The sequence below is a fragment of the Orcinus orca genome, chromosome 19 (genome assembly GCF_937001465.1).
Source record: "Orcinus orca chromosome 19, mOrcOrc1.1, whole genome shotgun sequence".
NCBI lineage: Eukaryota > Metazoa > Chordata > Mammalia > Artiodactyla > Delphinidae > Orcinus > Orcinus orca.
The window spans coordinates 51318090-51340854 of NC_064577.1; the positions used below are offsets into that span (position 1 = coordinate 51318090).

The 22765-nt window shown below is 36.7% G+C and overlaps 2 protein-coding genes, 1 non-coding gene and 1 pseudogene across 6 annotated transcripts in view; all 4 read right to left on the bottom strand.

Annotated features, from left to right (window-relative positions):
* Window positions 1-22765, bottom strand: part of PPM1E (protein phosphatase, Mg2+/Mn2+ dependent 1E) — a 196396-nt gene that overhangs the window by 171928 nt on the left and 1703 nt on the right. The gene's annotated exons all lie outside the window — the stretch shown is intronic.
* Window positions 6237-6996, bottom strand: LOC117202100 (synaptosomal-associated protein 23-like; annotated as a pseudogene).
* LOC101287312 (small ubiquitin-related modifier 2-like) lies at window positions 16338-17082 on the bottom strand. Its single transcript, XM_033431676.2, has one exon. The coding sequence runs from the start codon at window positions 17065-17067 to the stop codon at window positions 16723-16725; it is 345 nt and encodes a 114-aa protein (XP_033287567.1). The 5' UTR covers window positions 17068-17082; the 3' UTR covers window positions 16338-16722.
* LOC117202127 (U6 spliceosomal RNA) lies at window positions 17017-17120 on the bottom strand. The gene has a single exon (XR_004484312.1). It is a non-coding gene; the product is annotated as a U6 spliceosomal RNA (small nuclear RNA).

The window sequence follows — 22765 nt, forward strand, 5'->3', positions numbered from 1 at the left end:
ACGAAGACCCAATGCAGCCAAAAATAAATAAATAAATATAGTTTTTAAAAAATCTGTTAAGTGTTCCAATAGCTTCTGAAAATTAAAATTACTGGACCTGGGACTTCCCTGGTGGTGCAGTGGTTAAGAAACCACCTGCCACTGCAGGGACACGGGTTCAACCCCTGGTCCGGAAAGATCCCACATGCCACGGAGCAACTAAGCCCGTGTGCCACAACTACTGAGCCTGCACTCTAGAGCCCGTGAGCCACAATTACTGAGCCCACATGCCACAACTACTGAAGCCCACACACTCTAGGGCCCGCGTGCCACAACTACTGAGCCCACATGCTGCAACTACTGAAGCTCGCACGCCCAGAGCCCATGCTCTTCAACAAGGGAAGCCACCTAAGTAAGAAGCCTGTGCACCGCAACAAAGAGTAGCCCCTACTCGCCTCAAATAGAGAAAGCCCGTGCACAGCAATGAAGACCCAATGTAGCCAAAAAATAAAACAAATAAAATTTTAAAAATAACTTAAATTAATAAAATAAACTTACTGGACTTTCACTTGTGTCAATCAGATTGCCAAAACAATCTTTTGACAGCCAACTAATTTTAAGTAAGAAATCTTGATATTACTACGTAAAATCAGTAAAAGTAAGAATAGCATTAAGACCATTCAAAAAAGATGATGTTTAGATATACGCTGAATTTGTTTAAAATTTTTACTTGGAAACATTTGCCAATTATTATTACTATTGCTGGAAAATGCTCCTGATAGTGACTAAGACAAAGTCAAGTTATGTGCTAGTTAAAAAAAATAATAACATTATTGCAGAGTGGTTAAGAGTGCTGACTCTGAAGCTACTCTGTAGGGGTTCATATCCTAGCCACTTACCAGCTATGTGAACTTGGACAAATTTCTTTCTCAATACCTTAGCTTCCTTATCTGCAAAGTGTGGTTGATAACACTGCCTACTTCATTTGGTTGTTGTGAGAATTAAATGAATTAATATATACATAGTATCTGGACCAGTTCTCTACATTATAAGCACTTTTTAAGCACTTCTTATCTTTATTACTATTATAAGAACAGCTTAAGTTTATAAAACAATTTATATTTTAATTTTTTTTTTAATTTATTTTTGGCTGTGTTGGGTCTTCATTGCTGCGCATGGGCTTTCTCTAGTTGTGACGAGCGGGGGCTACTCTTCATTGCAGTGCGCAGGCTTTTCATTGCGGTGGTTTCTCTTGTTGCAGAGCACAGGCTCTAGGTGTGTGGGCTTCAGTAGTTGTGGCTCACGGGCTCCAGAGCGCAGGCTCAGTAGTTGTGGTGTGTGGGCTTAGCTGCTCCACAGCACGTGGGATCTTCCCAGACTAGGGATTGAACCCGTGTCACCTGCACTGGCAGGCGGATTGGATTCTTAACCACTACACCACCAGGGAAGCCCAACAATTTATATTTTAGAAATAAAAGAACTACCTGGATGATGAAGATCTATATTGGAGTTGCTTGCTACAGCTTATCCTAGCCCTTATCAATTTAAACAATACATAAGTCAAGATAGTTGACAATCTATCAACAATTTCATATTTTTAAAAGTCACAGATAAAAACATTCACAGACAAGTAAATCTAAAATACAATGTGTTGTTAAAGATAAGGAGAAGCATATATGGTTAAATGGTATCTAAACCACACTACTTCTTACAATAAAACTATGAGTCACAAACTATATTATAGGAAATCATGCCTTAAAAGACATCTATGCATACAGCAATACAAGAACGTGCCAATAAGAATGTTCAAAGCATCTTTTCTTAGTCTTTAGTTATAAAACCATGGTGTTTTACTTCAAATGCATTCAAAGAAAATGGTCATCAATATTCTAAATTATTTACATCTAAATATGCTTTTTAAGACTAAAGTTCCAGAATACTGAACACTGATCTTTCCTGACATACAGAAAAACTTCACTGAAAATATCTTCCTGTTCAGCTCTTTCTTCTTATATTTTCATCTTATATGCTATGTACAAAATGCTACCGTTTTTTAATATAAATTTATTTATTTATTTATTGGCTGTGTTGGGTCTTCTTTGCTGCACGCGGGCTTTCTCTAGTTGCAGCAAGCGGGGGCTACTCTTCGTTGTGGTGTGCAGGCTTCTCATTGCGGTGGCTTCTCTTGTTGCAGAGCACGGGCTCTAGGCACGCGGGCTTCAGTAGTTGTGGTTCATGGGCTCTAGAGCACAGGCTCGGTAGTTGTGGTGCACAGGCTTAGTTCCTCTGCGACATGTGGGATCTTCCTGGACCAGGGATCGAACCCGTGTGTCCTGCATTGACAGGCGGATTCTTAACCACTGCGCCACCAGGGAAGTCTCGCTACTTTATTTTTTATTTTTTTTTTAATTGAAGTATAGTTTGTTTACAATGTTGGGCCAATCTCTGCTGTATAGCAAGTTATACACATATATACAGTTATACACATATATACATTCTTTTTTAATATTCTTTTCCATTATGGTTTATACTTTATTATTTTTAGCATTAAGCACATCTGCAATTCAATGTAATTTTAATTTGGATTCCTGCATTCTCCCTAAGGCAGTGGGTTCTCAAACTTTAGTGTACATCATAATTATCTAGTGTTTTTACTCAAAACAAGATTACTGGAAACCATAGAAATTCTCATTCAGTAGGTGTGGGCAGAAGCACAGGAACTTGCATTTTGAACAACACATTCCAGGTGATCCTGAAGTAAGTAATTAATGTCCAACACTTTAAGAAACACTGCCCTAATGATTTAGCTTATGATAGGGATGCTATGCTTTAATTCATTAAATATTAGCTCAATGCCTTATACGTACAAAGCTTAGTGCCGGGGGTCAAACATGAAGGTACGCACAGTTTAAATGAGGAGATGAGACATGCATATAAATGACATTATAAAAAGGAAGGAATTATTGGATGTATTTTTAAAAGATACAGATAAAATGCTGGGAAGTTCAGGAGAGGGAATAATTACTTCCAGCTGATCTGAGGGAAATTCTTCTACTAGAAGACAGCATTTGAAATGAATGTTGAAGACTATCTCTTTGGATTGTAAAGATGGAGAAAACAAACTAATAATCATATCACTGAATGTTGAATGTGTGTAATGATAAACATCACTCCTTCAAACTCAGAAAAACCATTCCCTACCTCCTAGATTTTATATGTTGATTTCTAACCAGGTCATGGTCTTGCGTTGTCCTGTATATCCACCTAGCAGCTTGATGTGCATCTATCTCTCCAAACATGTCCTTGAAAGGATCTGCTTTAGTACTTTTAGTACATTTATCCCCTGAAAGATAAGGTCATACAGGGGATACTGCTACAGAGGAACATACTTAGCCTTTCTTAAATCTTTAGGAAGTAAACAGAATTTAGAATAGTTGAATTGAGAACACTTTAGGCAGTCTTCAGTTCTAAAATCTCCACAGTTTGGCATCAGGTAGTATGATGAGAGAAATGATCAGAAAAAGAGAGAGAGAGAGAGTGAGAGAGAGATTTTACAATTTAGAAACCACTGTTCTAAAAGCCAAATAAAACAAATTAGACAGAAGAGCATAAAGTTCTTCTCTTTCCTGATTATGTGGCATTTTGTTAACATTAGTGGCATTTCTCTGACTTGTAGTTTTAAAAATTCCAATATCATCCCAGAGATGCAGTGAATAGAGTCTACAGTGCCCAATATTGACTGAATAAATGAATTAATGAATGATTTGGGGGTTATTTCTCCAGTTTTTTTTTGCAGGTTTACTCTCCTTTATTCAGAGAAATAAGGGCTTACAAGCCCCAAATGGGCTATGCTTTCTCATCTCTATGCCTTTGCACAAGTTAGTATCTCCGTTGGAAAGCTTTTCAGCTCCCTCTTCCTCTTGGCTAATTCCTATTTAGTCTTTTAAACTTAATTTAAGCATCCTCTTCCAGAACCTAATAGCCTACATTGGCACACCCACCTTACGGTCTCCATAAATCCTCTGCATCACTCTGTCTTAACTCTTACCAGTATAGGGAGGCAGCAAAATAAAAAGCTTTGGAGTCAGACACATCTGAGTTCAAATTCTGATTCTACCACTTACTGTGTGACCTTAGATGAGTTAACTAATGTTATTAAATATTAATTTCCTGATTTAAAAATAGTGAATAACAATGTAATGCGCTTAGTATATCACCTCCTACATATCAGAGTTAATAATAATTTTTATTGTACTCACATTGTACTGTACTTGCTGGTTAACTTGTCTGACTTTTTCTCTAAACCACACACTTCTTGAGGAAAGGAACATGTATTTTATTTCTGTATAAGCAGCATTTACCACAATGCTTAGCATATGGTAGACACTTAACTTTTTTTGATGACTAAATAATTACTCCCATTATAGTAAAATTAATCTGCCACTTGAAATCCTTTCTATAATGAGGTGAAAAACAAGTGAATAAGAAAACAAACGCCATTAACATTAGTTTCACGAAAGGACACTGTCTTTAACTCTAATCATATTCTTTTTAGGATTTACTACTAATTATACATATTACAAAATACCAAATAATTCAATATCTTGCTTGAACATAGCTGATCATATATGCTTCATGAATTGAATTCCTATAATAACTTTTTCGTGGTATACATTAACCACAAAATTACCAAGCCACACATAAGGCTATCTTTATGTAGACAGTCACTTAGAAAAGCTGTAGTAACATACAAACAGCTTTCTAAAATCAAGGAAATTCTTAACATAGCAAAGCTTAATTAAAATCTCTTTCATAATCCTTGGGGAAATGAGAAGAAATTCAGTTTCATGGTTTGGTAATTTTGACCTATGTAGGAATATAAAAATTACTAATTAATGTAATATTTAATGAACTTTTCCACTGTAATGTTTAATTGGTTTGAGTATTTATAAGGCCTCATTCTGAGAGAATGCTTTTATTTTATACTTGATTTTCAATGTATTTTGATCTTATACATATACATATATATATTTTTTTTTAGTTACAAAATTTAATTGTAAGGATCAAACAGTGGTTATTGGTCAAACCAGTCGACATTAATAGCTTTGAAGCGTGCAGGAGCTAGTTTTTAAATAAAGGTGACAAATACCAATCAGATTCTTATAACACTGTTCAGGATCTAAACAAATGTGATTCTGGAAGTTGAATACAAAAGGCTAAGAGAATCACAGTGCAATCATCAATAAGTAAACCAAAGACATAATTTTCTGAATCATTTTTAGTTAAACAGAATAAATTCTAGTTTTAAGAACAGTTTAAAGCTACATAAAACTCAAAGCAATCTAACTAGTTTCTACCTGAGATCAAAACAAGTTTCTTTTTTCCTATCCAAACATAATTCTTGGCATTGAGGTAAATCTGAATTCACGTGATGTACTTTGTCAAACTTTTCCAAAAAATTTTAAGCCCTGCTGTAGAGAGAAATTCTCATATTATATATATATATTTACATATTTTTTCTTCAAAGACTAATAACAAATTTATGAGGTTAATAGGCCTGTAATGGGACCATGATACTATTAATAATATGAAAATAAAAAGCCATTCATTTATACCATGTGTTCCTATATGGTGCAATATAAAATGGGATCATAGCATCTATGTACATAGATGAATCACCAGGAGTTCAGAAATTAAGCTCACTTTAAGAAAACTCATTCTATTCTTTTTTGAAGCAGAGGTTGCAAAGTTGTGATGTATAACAAAAATACTGTATATACAGGCTCCAAAACCAAGCATTGGCCTAAATTGGTAATAACTGCAACTTAAATAGAAATTAAACCCAACTACATCTTCACTGTGGTTATGCAACTTTTGGCTTTAGGGTCTGCAGGTTTTACTGAGGTAACAACTTCTTATCTCTTACCTTTCCTCCTTGTGCCTGCCCCCACTGCCTTTTACATGACTGCCTTTGGCAATGCTTCCAAATTGTGAAAGCAGGAGAACTTGCTAAGTAAATGGAGAGAATGAAAAATAACACTATACATGATGTATGAAAACCAACCTAAGAGTATGGACCAAGAAAGAAAATACTAGAAGGAAAACTAAGCAGCAGCCTACCCTCAAGGGAAAAAGAGAAAATAAAAGAATAGGGGGGCTGTTATTCCTAGATCTTCTTCCACATCATCTCCCGATTAGAAGAGTGTGGAACCAAAATTTCAAACTCTGGAAAGGTAATGGCTTTGAAGGAGGAGCTAGGGAGGTGAATAAATGATAAAGTACAGCAGTAGCTTTAGCTGTCAATGCGTTTCTTTGCTCTGGCATTGGCATTGTCAATACGATCTTTGTTGGTGTCAGCCTTTTCTGTGATCCGTTCTATTTGTCGATTTTGAGCCTCAATCTCATTGCCTAAGTCCAGGGCCATGTTTTTTAGATTTCCTAGGATACTGCCCACTTGAGTCAGGTTCTCTTCTATTTCGTCTTCCCTGGCATCATTTGTTATACATTTAATGTATCAGCTGCTGGCCGCTGCTGTGGTTGCTTGCTGAGGCTGACCATTTGTCACTCGGCCTGGCTTCTTAGATAGTACATTGCTAGTAGAGTTGTCTCCAACATTTCCCCATGTTGCCTTATAGGCTTTACTAGACTCAAAAGTTCTTTGTCCTATTACATGGGCATAGACAAAAGCCACAGCACTTGTTTAGTTCTGTTAAAGTCTTCTCTGCTTCTCTCATGTCTTTGTTTATTTGGTCCATGCCTTCTTCTTTGCATTTTAGTTGTTCCCCTTGTTCATCCAGCATAGTGATAGTTTTGATTCCTGCATCCTGAGACTCAGTGGCTCAACCCAGGAGCCTTGTACTTTCCAGAGACTCATCAGTAACCTGGTTAGCCCTCAGCTGAATTTCTTCTGCTAACAGATTATCCATGATGAATTAAAACTCTTGATAGGTGCAGAAACTGAAATGTGGATATTCAAGCAGTTCTGGCCACTCCTCTCCAGCCGCAGCAGCTCGGACACCCGCAAGCCAGACACCCAGCTGCGCTCCAGCTGCACCCTTTTTGCGCCTGCACTCGCCGGACCTGCGCACTTCTTCAATATATTTGTACAGACCTACATTAGAAGGTGATATCACTTGTCCTATTTCCTCCTCTCCTTGAGAGTCAAGGATAGTTTTACTTTAATATCATGTATATGTTGAACATAAACTGGATATTTTAATATATAAAATGGAATTCTGACTAAAGGACAGTCTTTATTTTGAGCCACTCTTGAGTGCGTTATGCAAAGAAATAATGATTTTACAACGATAATGATTCCAAAACTATGTTACAGCATAAGGACCCAACGATGGGAATACACTTCTAGAATATAAGTGATCACTGCTTTAATCTATAATCCACTGCTTATTAATGACCAGTATGTATTTTACTGGCTTCTAAAAGATAACATACTGAATATATGACATTAATATAGATTGCAAACTAATTGAACAAAAGAATACTTCTCTTTATACTTAATTTAAAAAAATTTTTAAGGATTTCTTTCCAAGAAACAGTGCGTTGAGTAGATGGCTATTATATTAGGCATTAAAAATCTATAGAAAATAGGTGTCTTTGGCTACTTCAACAATTAATGCCGAAGTTAAAAAATCGAAATAGGGCTTCCCTGGTGGCGCAGTGGTTGAGAGTCCGCCTGCCAATGCAGGGGACATGGGTTCGTGCCCCAGTCCGGGAGGGTCCCACATGCCACGGAGCGGCTGGGCCCGTGAGCCATGGCCACTGGGCCTGCGCGTCCGGAGCCTGTGCTCTGCAACGGGAGAGGCCACAGCAGTGAGAGGCCCGCGTACCGCAAAAAAAAAAAAAAAAAAAAAAAAATCGAAATAGATTACAGGATTAGTCAAGTACAAAATGGAAAAAAATAATCTCCAGGCACCTTATGAGCTATATACCAAGTTGTGAACTTTCTGTTAGTCTACTGTTTAAAGAATTTCTGGATTTCAATTGTGTTTTCAATAAGCAGCATGAATTTTTAGTTTTTTCTTGTCTTTCATGAGAGGCCAGAGTTCAGAAAAATACTTGATGCAAAAACCTTAGCATGTTCTTTATTTATAGTTAATACTATAGCACTTTATGGTTGAAGATAGTAAAAATCCAACCACCCTCTCTCCCTCAAAAGGTAGGTTAGTTACAGTTAGCCAAGAAAGTGATGTTCCATGAGGAAGAAATAGCATCTACAAAGGCAGAGAGGCAAGAAATAATTTGATATCTTTAGAGAAAATTCAATTATGTCAGAAAACCCAGGGAGCCTAGATTAGAGGGAAAAGAGACTAACGGCAGGCACATTAGTTAGGAGGCTACCAAAGTAATCAAGGAAAGAAATAAGAGCCTAAACTCAGAAATGGCAGTGCTCAAAATTCAAACAATTGAACTGCATCTTCACTGTGATTTTTCCCTATAGAAACATGTTTCTAACATAGCATGAAAGTTATAAAATGAACTTTATAGCTATAACCCCTGGAATCAGTCTGCCTGGGTTCATGTCCTAGTGACACCACTGATGGTGGAAACTTGAGTTCTTTAAACTTTCTGTGCCTTGGCCTTCACATCTGCAAATTGGGCTAATAATAGAACCTAACATCAAACAGTTTTTTCAAGGATTAATTGAGGTATTAAATATAAAACAGTGCCTAAGCAAGCTCTCAATAAGTGTAGTAGCAACAAAAGAAACAGGAGCAGCTTACAACTACTAGCTCTACAATTATTATTTCAGGTGCAGAGGTGTAAACCTCTGGTTCACACTGCTAACCAAGTCTTATAGAAAGATATTTATGATTAGAGACTACCCTGGTAAAGGGTATTTAAATGCAAAGTTGTATTTATCTGCCTTAAAAAACTGAAAATTATTTTTAGATGCACAGTTAACTTTCCATATGACCTTGAAAAACTGAAAATATTTATGTTCCTCTGATTGTATAAGTAGACTGTGAATAATACAAGTCTCCTTCTAAGTAATATATGAGATTACTTATAAGCTGCCTAAACCAAGACTATATGAACTAATAAATATTCAGTGTTGCCAGAAATCAAATTCCAAAACTTCAGAGGTCATTCCTATTGCAAAAGCAGTGATAGCCTGATTTAATGACTATCACCTCTCATATTTATGTGATAACTTGTTAGGTTCAATGAAGAACATGTTTAGAGCATGATTCTTGCCCTCTAGAGTTTTAGCCTAAGAAAGAATTTTACATACCACACACCTCAAAGACAATTTTATAAATAATATATATATATATCAACTTAAAAGCATTACATTTTTGTTGCTTATTTTTATATGCAAATGTGAAAACTGGCTGTAGCACAATATACTTCTCAAGAAACAAGCTTATTAAAAACTGGTTTTTATTTTAGTTTTTGTTTTTAGATTCACAAAGTAGAAAAATGTGAATAAATATCAAAGATCAGAGGCTGTGCCTTGTGGTAGAAGCAGGTCAAATGCTTCAAATCTATAAAAGACAAAAACTGTAATGTTTCTGTAGGAATCTTATAATTCATTATGAAATCAAGTCACCAGGAAAAAACTTATCTTTGCTATTTCTAACCCAGCAGATTAGTCTTTTGGTTCTTTTTTTTTTTAATTTATTTTTTTTAATTGAAGTATAGTTGATTTACAGTGTTGTGTTAAAGCCTTTTGGTTCTTTTTCTTTGATGACTTAAACTAAGATAGGAAGTAATGGACTGGTTTTCCTCCGAGCTATACACCAGAAGGTAAAATCTTAAGTGAAAATACACACAAGGAATTAAGAATACTCTCAACCTTTTAACTAGCTCATTACTCTCTACAAAGTATTATTATGCTTCAAAATTGTCATTGTTCACAATATTCTCAAAGAATTTACATAAGACTACTCTTCTAAGCCCACAAAAATTTTCATTTACAAAATTGTGGAGTGTTAATCAGTAATAAAAACTGCAGGGCTTCCCTGGTGGCGCAGTGGTTGAGAGTCCGCCTGCCGATGCAGGGGACACAGGTTCGTGGCCCGGTCCAGGAAGATCCCACATGCCGCGGAGCGGCTAGGCCCATGAGCGATGGCCACTGAGCCTGCGCGTCCGGAGCCTGTTATCCGCAAGGGGAGAGGCCACAACAGTGAGAGGCCCGCGTACCGCAAAAAAAAAAAAAAACCTGCAAACATATTTCTGCCACTAGTTGAAAATGTTAATACATACCAACAATAACATAAAACAGGAAGCCACGTTCCTCCACCATTCAGAGTAGAGCAAAGGAAGAAAATAATAACAAAGAGAAAGAAGGTAATGAGAATAGGCCTATAAAAATCTAGAAAGGAAACAACCTGGACCGAGCAGAGAAAAAGTTGAAGATTCATTCATTTATTCAATAAATATTTAATGAGTGCCTACTATGTGCCAGGACCTGTACTAGGTGCTGGATACACGAAGGTAAACAAAACATTCTTTATCTGTTGCCCTCAGTGTGGTACAGAGACATCAAATAACTAACACATGAATACATATATGTATAAATTATAAGTGGATATAGAGAAAAAGGATACCATGGAAACCAAAAACCAAGACTTAATTTAGACCATAGGTAAAGAAACACCTCTATGAGAAAGAGATATTTAAGATAAGACCTAATGGTTGAGTTGGACAGTTGTAGAGAAGGGGGCAAGGTGCTTGGGCAAACAAAACAAAAATACAGAGTCCCTGAGGCAGGACACAGCATGGCAGTTTCTGGGAATTAAATCAAGACCACTGTGACTAAAGCATAGTGGCTGAGCAAGGTGAGACCCAGATAACTGTTATACGGAAAACTGACTGAAGGGAGGGAAACGTGGAAAAAGCAATAGCAGTTAGGAGTACTGCTACAGCCAGCCAAGAGGTGATGGAAGCTTGGACCACACTGTTGGGAGTAGAGACAAAAAGAAACGGGAAAAGTATTTTTCTTTCATTTAGAAGTGAAATTAAAAGACCTCTAAACAAAATAATTAAAATGTTCTTCCATCTTCTTTCTCTACTGTAGCACAAAGAATTACTAAAATGGTCTCCCAAAGATGCTCACTAAAATCTGTGAATACTAATTTGACATCACTCCTGTGATTGTGTTATACTATATGGCAAGTTGATCTTAAGAGAGGGAGATTATCTCGGTGGACCTGATCTAATCACATGAGCCCTTACAAGCATAGAGCTTTCTCTGACTGATAGCAGGGGAAGCCAGAGAGACTGAAGCATGAGGAAGCATGTGCCACTGCTGGTATGAAGACAGAGAGGGTCATATGAGAAGGAAAGTGGGTGGTTTCTATCAATAGATAATCAGCCCACCTCGTCACCACCCCACAGCCAGCAAGGAAATGGGAACCTCAGATCTATAACAAAGATCTAGACTGTTAACAACCTGAATGGGCTGGGAAATGGAGTCTTCTCCTGAGTCTCCAGATAAGAGCCCAGCCTGGCCAACACTTTGACTTCAGCCTTGACTCGAGACCTTAAGCAGAGAACCCAGCTGAACATTAACAGACTTCTGACCTACAAAACTGTAAGATAGTAAATGGATGTTGTTTTAAGCCACTAAGTTTCAGTAGCATGTTACACAGCAATAGAAAACTACCACACTATAAACTATGTGAGGAGAAATTAACAATTCGATAATCTAAATCTAAATCATATTATTCTCCAGACTTCCCTGGCAGTCCAGTGGTTATTAGGACTCTGCATTTCCACTGCAGGAGGCATGGGTTCGATCCCTGGTCACAGAACTAAGATTCTGCATGCCATACAGCATGGCCAAAATAAATAACTAAAAGCTCTTATGTATGTGTGTGTGTGTGTGTGTGTGTGTATAGTTCTCTAGTCATAGGAAGAAATCTAGGAAAAACAAATTCAGCTTGCTATTTCTCTAAAGGCTAGATAAATATGAATTGGGTGGAGTGAGCATCCATTTAAATATGAGTTTGAGGGACTTCCCTGGTGGCACAGTGAATAAGACTCCGCGCCCCCAATGCAGGAGGCCTGGGTTCAATCCTTGCTCAGGGAACTACATCTCACATGCATGCCACAACTAAGATTTGCATACCTCAACTAAGTAGCCAGTGAGCTGCAACTAAGGAGCCCTGGAGCTGCAACTAAGGAGGCTGCCTGCTGCAACTAAGACCCGGGGCAACCAAATAAATAAATAAATATTAAATAAATGAATATGACTTTGAAATTAAATGTCAGATATGTGTTACAGAATTAAAGTTTTTGTTATTATATCTAAACCTGTGCCATTCAATATGGTAGCCACTAGCCGCAAGTGGCTACTGATATTTTAAATGTGATATTCCAATTGAGATCTGCTTTACGTGTAAGATACAAACAGGATTCTGAAAACTGCTATAAAAAATGAAAAATATCTCAATAATATTTTAATACTGATCACATGTTTAAATGATAACATATTTAGATACACTGGGTTAAATAAAATAAATTATCAAATTAAATTCACTTTCCATTTTTAAAATGTGGTTAATAGAAAATTTTAAGTTATATATGTGGCTCAATTATGTTTCTATTAGACAGCACTGGTCTAGACTTTTAGGCAAGTGTCCTCCTCCAAAATGCCCTAAACCAAGACCACAGTCACCTATAAGTATTCTCCTCTTTCCAACAGAGTTCAGTGGCATTAATGGCACACAGCTGTGTAGAAATACAAGACAAGCAGTACTGCAATTCAAATATTAGTGAGAACATGGAGAAACCAGACCTCTCATACAGTGCTGTTGGACAAAGTTATCTATCAATATCTAACAAAGTAAAAGTGTATGTAACTTCAACCTGACAATTCCATTTCTAGGTATATACTCAAGAAATCTATGAACACATGCACAAGGAGACATGTCCAAACTGTAGAATTATTTGTAAAGCAGAGAATACCAGCTATCCACCAAAGTTATGTGGTTTTTTTCTACATAGTATGAAGTTGTTTCTTAACTGCCAAGCCAGTGACTACATTTCCCAGTCTTGTTTGCTGGGAACTGTGGGCCCTAGGTGGTGTCACGTGACTGGAATTCTAATCAATGGAAAGTGAACAAAATTATATATGCCACTTCCAAGGACTGGCCCCTAAAAACCTCCAATACCATTCTCCATTCTTATGTTTGCTGGATGTATTTTGATGCCTAGAGCAACCCTGGAAACCACAAATTGAAGACGACAGACTCTCTATTAGCCTGAGTCCCTTAATCACTCCATAGAACACAGCACCTTCTCCATTGAAGGTACTCTATGAGCAAGAAATAAACTAACATTATGTTAAGCTTTTGAGATTTCAGGATTTACCCACTAGAGCAGCTATTTTTAACCATTATAGTGCATAACATGCAAAAATTAGAAACAACTCAACTGTCCATCAATAGGAAATTGGATAGATAAAATACACTCATATAGAATGCTATATAGTAGCTAAAATGAAAAAACTATATCTATGTGTATCAATATGAATAAATCTTTTTTAAAAAGGTCAGTCTCAAGATAGCTACTTATGAAAACAAAAACAAAAAAAGCCCACCATATACTGACCATACAAATATGTGTGTAGTAAAAATATAAAAATATAGAGCAGAAGGATACATTCCCCAAACTCCCAGATTACCTCTGGAAAGAAAGAAAAGGGAATGGGTTCATAGAAGACAGTGACAACAAAGTCTTCAATTCCTTATGAAATGTTTTATTTCCTTAAAATAATCTTAAACAACTTGTTGAAACTGAATGGTGGGTATATGGATATTTTTATTATTTTCTGTTATTTTCTAAATGTTTAAATCATTTCGTAACACCAATAATCTTTTTCTTATATATAGCTGCTTAGAGAGTAAACTAGTAAAACCTTGTTAGAAGACACTTAAAAACTATGTACCAAAAGCCTTAAATATGTGAAAATATTTAATGTAATCCCAACACTATATACTATATATAAATACACTCTAAGAAAACCAAAGGTATGCTCAAAGGATGACCATCAAAATATTCTTAAAGCAACCAAAAATTTGTAACACCTAAAATGTTTAATAGAATTGTAATCAAATTACTGTGTATTCATTTAAAAATTACACAGAATATAAATAATGGGAGGTAGGGTGAGATGTGTGAAGATATAGATGAAAAAAGATTGGCCACAAATTGATCATTGCTGAGGTTGGGTGGTAAGGACACTATTTTTTATATACTTTAAATTTCCTATAATAAAAAGTTTTAAAAATATGAGAATCGCAAAATTTACTAAGTTTTTTAAAAAGCAGTTTAAAGTAGTAAGAATAATATCTTATTTTTAATCTCTTCGCTCATTCATTGGATCAGCAAATATTTATTGTGTGTTGTATATGTCCCTGTCATTACTGACCTAGGGATGTGATGGCAAACATGTAGCTTATAATCTAATGCAACTGTCTCCAAACACTTGCTCAAGCACTCTATCAAAAAAATTTGGAGGAACCATAAACAAGACGAAAAGACAACCCTCAGAATGAGAGAAAATATTTGCAAATGAAGCAACTGACAAAGGATTAATCTCTAAAATTTACAAGCAGCTCATGCAGCTCAATATCAAAAAAACAAACAACCCAATCCAAAAATGGGCAGAAGACCTAAATAGACACTTCTCCAAAGAAGATATACAGATTGCTAACGGACACATGAAAGGATGCTCAACATCACTAATCACTAGAGAAATGCAACTCAAAACTACAGTGAGGTAACACCTCACACCAGTCAGAATGTCCATCATCAAAAAATCTAGAAACAATAAATGCTGGAGAGGGGGCGGAGAAAAGGGAACCCTCTTGCACTGTTGGTGGGAATGTAAATTGATACAGCCACTATGGAGAACAGTATGGAGGTTCCTTAAAAAACTAAAAATAGAACTACCATACGACCCAGCAATCCCACTACTGGGCATATACCCTGAGAAAACGATAACTCAAAAAGAGTCATGGGGCTTCCCTGGTGGCGCAGTGGTTGAGAGTCCGCCTGCCGATGCAGGGGACACGGGTTCGTGCCCCGGTCCGGGAAGATCCCACATGCCGCGGAGCGGCCGAGTCCGTGAGCCATGGCCGCTGAGCCTGCACGTCCGGAGCCTGTGCTCCGCAACGGGAGAGGCCACAACAGTGAGAGGCCCGTGTACCGCAAAAAAAAAAAAAAGTCATGTACCACAGTGTTCATTGCAGCTCTGTTTACGATAGCCAGGACATGAAAACAACCTAAGTGTCATCGACAGATGAATGGATAAAGAAGATGTGGCACATATATACAACGGAATATTACTCATTCATAAAAAGAAATGAAATTGAGTTATTTGTAGTGAGGTGGATGGACCTAGAGTCTGTCATACAGAGTAAAGTAAGTCAGAAAGAGAAAACAAATACCGTATGCTAACACATATATATGGAATCTAAAAAAAAAAAAAAAAAATGGTTCTAAAGAACCTAGGGGCAGGACAGGAATAAAGACACAGACTTAGAGAATGGATCTGAGGACACAGGGAGGGGGAAGGGTAAGCTGGGACGAAGTGAGAGTGGCACTGACATATATACACTACCAAATGTAAAACAGATAGCTAGTGGGAAGCAGCCGCATAGCACAGGGAGATCAGCTCGGTGCTTTGTGACCACCTAGAGGGGTGGGATAGGGAGGGTGGGAGGGAGACGCAAGAGGGAGGAGATATGGAGATATATGCATATGTATAGCTGATTCACTTTGTTATACAGCAGAAACTAATAAAACAATGTAAAGCAATTAGACTCCAATAAAGATGTTAAAAAAAAAAAAAGAAAAAAAAAATTTGGAGCATCATGAATACCCCCACCCCAAATGTAGATACACATTTCTCATGTGTGTATATATACAAATACAAATTCCATACATACACATCCATGCATACATACCACTCTCACCAGCAATATATTAGTATTTCTTTGAGTAAGCTGTGTTCCACATAATCTACTTAATAGTTCCATTTTTGTGGATTTCTCATCAAATATAATCACCTTTAAAAAAATCTAATATAAGTAAAGATGGGAGAAATATAGGCTCTTAAGTTTTGTTCCTTTTTACATTTGCATTACAAATATTATGTTCAACCCATGATTTCTTTGCAGAAATCTTTTTTTTTCATTTTAAACAAGAAGTTTATTTAAACTTGACTTGAAGGGAAAACTACCTAGGATTCATTTCTTTTAGAGTAATTTATCCCTACTTAAAGACAGATTGTAACATGTAACATGTAACAGCTACATACAAAGAAGTTGTAAAATTGTCCTTTGTTTTACAATGATAAATGAAAACATTAAAATTCTCCAATCGAACAAGGTATGCAAGAATTTTTATGTTGTTCTTTTTTTGTTAAACAGTGAGAGCAAAATAACTTACTGGAATATAAAGATAAGAGCTGATGAGCATGCCACTAATGGAGAAAAGGGGGTATCTTCACAGAACCAGTATTTTTCCCCATTCCATCTCCATCTGATGTCGATCAAAACATACCATTGGCCATTTACTTTAAAAAAATGCAATATGCTTGTACACCGTTTACTTTATGTACAATAAAGGAATGGAGAAGGGGAAAATGAAAGAATAGAGAAACTATATAGCAGGAGTCAGGATGTGATGGAACCCAATTGCGGTTTTCTAATTGAGAATGTCTTCTTGGTCTGGAGGAACAATTCTGGAGTAAAGTAGCAGGTTCCCTTTTTAGTAGACACCTCCTGTCTGCTGCTGGAACACATCTATTGTATCTTCATCCTCCATTTTCAGCTGTGCAGGTGTGTCTGTTTCACTGATTGGCTGCCCATCAAATCGGAATCTGATCTGCCTCATTGACAAACCCTGTTGTTCACAATAGGCTCTCATTAGTTTACTAAGTGGTGTATGCCTCTTAATCTTAAACTGCACCACAGAACCATCCTGCCTCATCAAATTATTATGATCGTTGTTGTCAGTCTTGACTCCTTCCTTGGGCTTTTCGTCGGCCATGGCGAGCAACAGTCTCCTCAGGAATGCTTCACGAATTTGCGTGTCATCTTTGTGCAGGGCCATGCTAATCTTCTGTATCCTTCCAATTTCAGTATATGTGCTGTCAAAGCGAGCACTTTGCAGGAATCTTTAAAGTCAACTGTCTATTTTGTAAGGGCTAATTCTCTTAAAACCAGTAAATATAATCAATGAATCAATTTAATGAGAGCAGGTAAACTGAAATAATTCATAATGTTCTGAAAATTTGAGTAAGGGTGCCACTGTCAACTCTTCTAAGCTAAGAAACTTGCACTTCATCAGGATACCTCATTTACCATGTCTGACATGAAGTCAGTTGTCGTACAGAACAAGCTGCCAACCTCAATCAATATATCAAGTATTACAAGCACCTAACTTCATTATTTTTTTTTGGCCACACCGTGTGTCTTGCAGGATATCTTAGTTCCCCCACCAGGGACTCAACCCAGGCCACGGCAGTGAAAGTACTGAGTCCTAACCACTGGTCAGCCAGGGAATTCCCTTAAGTTCATATTTTGTATACAAGGAAAAAGATTTTAATATTTTATTCCTTCACTGAAATGGATTATTTTGGGTACACCTTATTTTGAAGACCATTAGTCAAGTAAAAGATATATAAATATTCGTGGACAAAAAAATAATAAACAAGTGCTACAAAAGGAGTAAGCACTGGGTATTCTGTAAGAGGATGTGGAAGAGACACCTAACTCATTTTGAGTGTTAGGTTGGTGAACAAAGGAAGTGACGTTAGATGGAGACCTAAAGAATGGGTAAGAGATTGGACTGGGTGAGGTGAGGGTGGGATAGCATGGTAGATCAAGAAGAAGGAATAGTATGTTATGTCCAAAGGTGCAGAGGTAAGAGCAAACACAACACATTCAAACTAATATATTAATAGTCTAAAACAGCTGAAGTGTAGCTTCTAGAGGTGGGATGGACTGGGTGGATAGTGATTCAGGGATGAGGCTGATAAAATTATAAAGCTTTGTTTGGATTTTATCTGGAGGGCAATGGAGAAATAGGTGATGAAGGTGTACAGTAAATAATTGGCTTTGCCCAAAGAGAGGTCTGGCCTTTCTCCTCAGCTCCTGGGAGTAACCTCTAAATCCCTATTTCTAAAGTAATAGGATTGTCTTTGTTATTCAGGTGGGCCCCTTGGATCACATAGTATCAGCCTGAGGGGAGACTGGAAACTAAGTTCAACCATGTGAGCAATCAATCAGTAAGTCCCAATAAAAACTCTGGACACTGCAGCTCAGGTGAGCTTCTTGGGTTGGCAATACTCCATGAGAGAGAAACACATTGCTGAGGACAATGGAAGCTTCACATTTGAAACCCTTCTAGATAGCACCTCATGCATCCCTTCCTTTGGCTGGTTCTAATTTGTATCTTTTCCTTATAATGAACCATAATCCATTAATATAATAGCTTTCAGCGAGTTCTTTCTAGTGAATTATCAAATCTGGAGTGTTTTTGAGAAACCCCAAACTTACAGTCAGTGTCAGAAGTGAGGGTGGTCTTGTGTGGACTCTTCCCTCTAAGTTTGTATTTAGACCCTAACTCCTTGCAAACTTCTGCCTCAGGCAGACCTGGCTTTCTGGAGGACTGTGCCTTTGACCTCACAGTTTGGCTAACTCCACGGAAAGAGTAAAAATGTTTAAGCAGTGGGTGATAATTAGTCAATCTACATAATCTAGACTCTAGAGGAATCACTTTGGCTACACTGGGGAGAATATATTGGAGAAGAGTAAGACTGGGAAGAGATGACAATAACAGTGGGGATGGTGAAGGACATATTTATGAGATATTTATAAGGCAAAATTTGACTGAATGTGAGGGTGAGAGAAGGAGAAATCAGGGATGAACCGACCAAAAAGAGAATTAGGTTTTAGTTTTGTCTTCTGCAGGGGGGAGAGAGGGAGTTGGAGGATTAAATTCAGTTTTGGACAGTTTGAGAAGATACTTAGACATCTAGATAGAGCCATTCAATTAGCAGTCAAAGCAGGGACGGAGACAGTCAGGAGCCATTAGCATAACTACAATAACCAAAATCATGGGAGAGATTGATGTTGACTATAGACAAATAAGTCAACCGCACTTGAAAAGGCCAAGGACCAGGACTTCCCTGGTGGCGCAGTAGATAAGACTCCGTGCTCCCAATGCAGGGGGCCGGGGTTCCATCCTTGGTCAGAGAACTAGACCCCACATGCATGCCGCAACCAAGAGTTCACATGCCACAACTAAGGTGCCTGCATGCTGCAACTAAGGAGCCCAAGTGCCACAACTAAGGAGCCCGCCTGCTGCAACTAAGAGCCAGTGCAACCAAATACATAAATATTTTTTTTTAAAAAAAAGAAAGAAAGAAAAGACCAAGGACCAAATACCAATATAAAAGGGTTAGGCAGAGTATTAAAAGCTCACAGAGAAGTGGCAGCCTGAGAGGTAGAAGAAAAACCTGAAAAGTATGGCTTACACTGAATGGTTGGTATTTATTTTCTTCTTTTTGCTACTTCTTACTACCTTTTAATAAGAAAAAAAGGTACTCTAAATGAGTAGTATAACTTGCATCCATGTATTTTTCCATATATATACATAGACAAAGCTTAATGGTTTTCTAACCTATCTCAAAGTCATTAATGAGTCACATAACTCAATATAACTGAATTATTAGTATCTATAAACAATGATTTTCTTTTCCAAGCCATTTTTAAAGTGCCCACCCTCATTACTACTGTAAACCTTCTGTACGTACTTAACTTTGTCAGGCTGCTGGGACATCTGTCTCCCCCCTTGAGAAGTCCAACCCAGACTAAATGAATAACTGAGGAAAAAACTGCTCTAAAAACATAACGACATATAGCTCTAATAAAGGCTTCAGAGTATTTGTTTCTTCTGGGTTAAAACAAATAGATTTATCCCCAGTAAAATATAGAGAAACAGAATACAGTATTGACCCATGTAGCCTAGCCAAGGTTATTCATATCTGCTACAAGATCAGCTGTAAATTTTATTGGCAAATTATTTCAAAGCTATAAAATATCTCACCTCCACCTTTTCAAAGAGATTCATTAACCTCAGAAATCCTAATATTATATCATTAGAAAGTATTTATTTTAATCTCTTGGGGGGCATTTTAGTTTAAAGGAGTAAAGGAGATAATTTTTATACTAACAGCTAAAGGTTCCAAATCATTGGAATATTTTATTGACAAGTAATAGACTAATTCAGTGATACAGTTCTAAAGTATTGCATGAATTTATTATTGATTCTTAAGGTTTAATTAGTTGAAAAAAAATTGTTTAAATGGTCCTTTAAAAAAAGTATTTAGGGGGGCTCCCTGGTGTTGCAGTGGTTAAGAATCTGCCTGCCAGTGCAGGGGACACAGGTTCGAGCCCTGGTCTGGGAAGATCCCATATGCCACAGAGCAACGAAGGCCGTGTGCCACAATTACTGAGCCTGCGCTCTAGAGCCCGCGGGCCACAACTACTGAAGCCTGCGCACCTAGAGCCCGTGCGCCTAGAGCCCGTGCTCTACAACAAGAGAAGCCACCGCATGAGAAGCCCACGCATCACAACAAAGAGTAGCCCCCGCTCACAGCAACTAGAGAAAGCCCAGGCAGAGCAACGAAGACCCAACGCAGCCAAAAATAAATAAATTAAATAAATTTTTTTTAAAAAAGTACTTATAGTCCACAACAGACATCTTTCTCATCCAAGGGGATTTTTACCATTTTGAATTATTTTTCTTTCAAAATGTTACATGTTTATATCTAGCAGAGAAATATCTAAGTACATATTTCCTATTTTGAAGGCTAACGGCAAAATTCTATCCCAAACACTGAAAAACTTTTAAGTTGCTAATTATAACCATATTTTGTCCATTCAAACCTTGATCCTTTACTTATCTAAGTAACTGCTTATCTCAAGCTAATCCTAAACTTTGTGTTTACCAAAATGAAGAATGATAAATATATCTGTTCTTATTCTAAAAACTCTGAGAGAAGCAAAATAGTGAGAAAAACATTCACTATATTTTTAAAAGTAAAATTTCAGCCAGTGTATACATAAACAGTATTGAGAAGGTAAGCACCCTTTTTTTCTTCAGCGAACCTCAGTCTGTTTAGCAGTTTCATACTGTATATTTCTAAAATACTAACAGAAAAAAAACACGCTAGAAACTTATGAAACTGTTATTATACGCAGTGTTATTTTCTTCTTACATTAGTCCCAACTGTGAAATTGGTGAATATATATTTCAGGTAACTTCATTTAAGAATTTTACCACTATTTGACAAGCATGACAGAGCTTTTAAAGAATATTAAGAATTCCCAAAATAAACAGAGTGTGTATTTGAGAAAATATTTTGGGAAAAAAAAATCTTCACCTTCTCCAAATTAGCAATTCCAACATATCCCTAATCAGAATTATTTCAAAGTATTTCCTAGGAAATTTGACAACCCAACATTTCAAATATGTCGGAGAGTTCTGAGGTTCAGAGATTATGGAAATGTTGGAATCATTTGTACATAATTTGTCATTTCTGAATCTGGATCCTCAGTTCTCTCATCTGTAAAATAAAGCGAACAGGAAAATGATCTATCTCTCCAATGTTCCAGTCTCGATTCTTGTGGCTAAGTGATATGATTTTCCTTTATAAATAATAAAATAAAAAATAAAAGCATTAAAAGTATGTGTTTTTAAACTGTGAGACTTTGGGGTTTGTTTGTTTGTTTTTAATCTGTTAAGGACCTTGAAGATACTTTACATAAACAAGCCAGCCATTTTATATCTGAATAAAAATAGGTTAATAGCTTCTGCACAAAACAGTATATATGATGAAATCTCTGATTTAAGGTGAAATAATGTTTTCCAACTTTAATTTTGCTAGTTTTACTTCAAATCTAAACTTCTGTTCTCAATTAGATGGCCATTTTATAATTTAAATACTTTTCTAGTTTATACATGTATTGAAAATCTTGCTTCCTTTCCATGTGGAGAAACACACATCTACTTACCATCATCTTTTATATAGATTTCATTTTTTAAAAAACTTTGGCACATGTTCAAAGTTGTTCTAAAGTAATGACTCTTTTTTTAAAAATGGACCTTCTCTAATATTTAAATGTGTGTTTCTTTAATTCTGCAACTGCATTTGTAAAGGTAAGAACTGTCAAAATAGAATTAGTCTGATGCTGAGATACACCCTTCCACTTTGGTAAACGTTTCCGTTTTATTTTAAGCAGGAAGTCTTAAGTGTCTTTATATAGTATTAAAAATGACATTTCATACGCCTTTTTCTATGATACTTTACAAACACTAGGAAGAAATACTCTAAGATGTTAATACTGTTTATATCTGGGTAGTGGTATTACATGCCATTTTATCTTTTACATTTCCCCAAAAGCATTATTACTTTGGTAACCAGATAGTATTTTAAAATTAAATTTTAAATAGAGTGTAAAGTGTGGGACATCAACACAGTCCACTTCTACAGCAGACATTTAAATACTTTTTCCCTACTGACAAGCCTCTGTTTTAACAGGAAGAGTGATTTGATCAGGTGTCTGTTAGGTTGGATAAAGACAAAACATTTACTTTCCAGGTCCTTCTCTTAATCTAAGTTTTTGAGAAGATCCAAGAAGTGAATTTAACTGCAATGAATCTTGCAGTAGTAAACTTTCTGAGGGGTACAGAGTAACACCTTTCATTACAACTATCAGCAGAATAGGGAAAGACTCCCCAG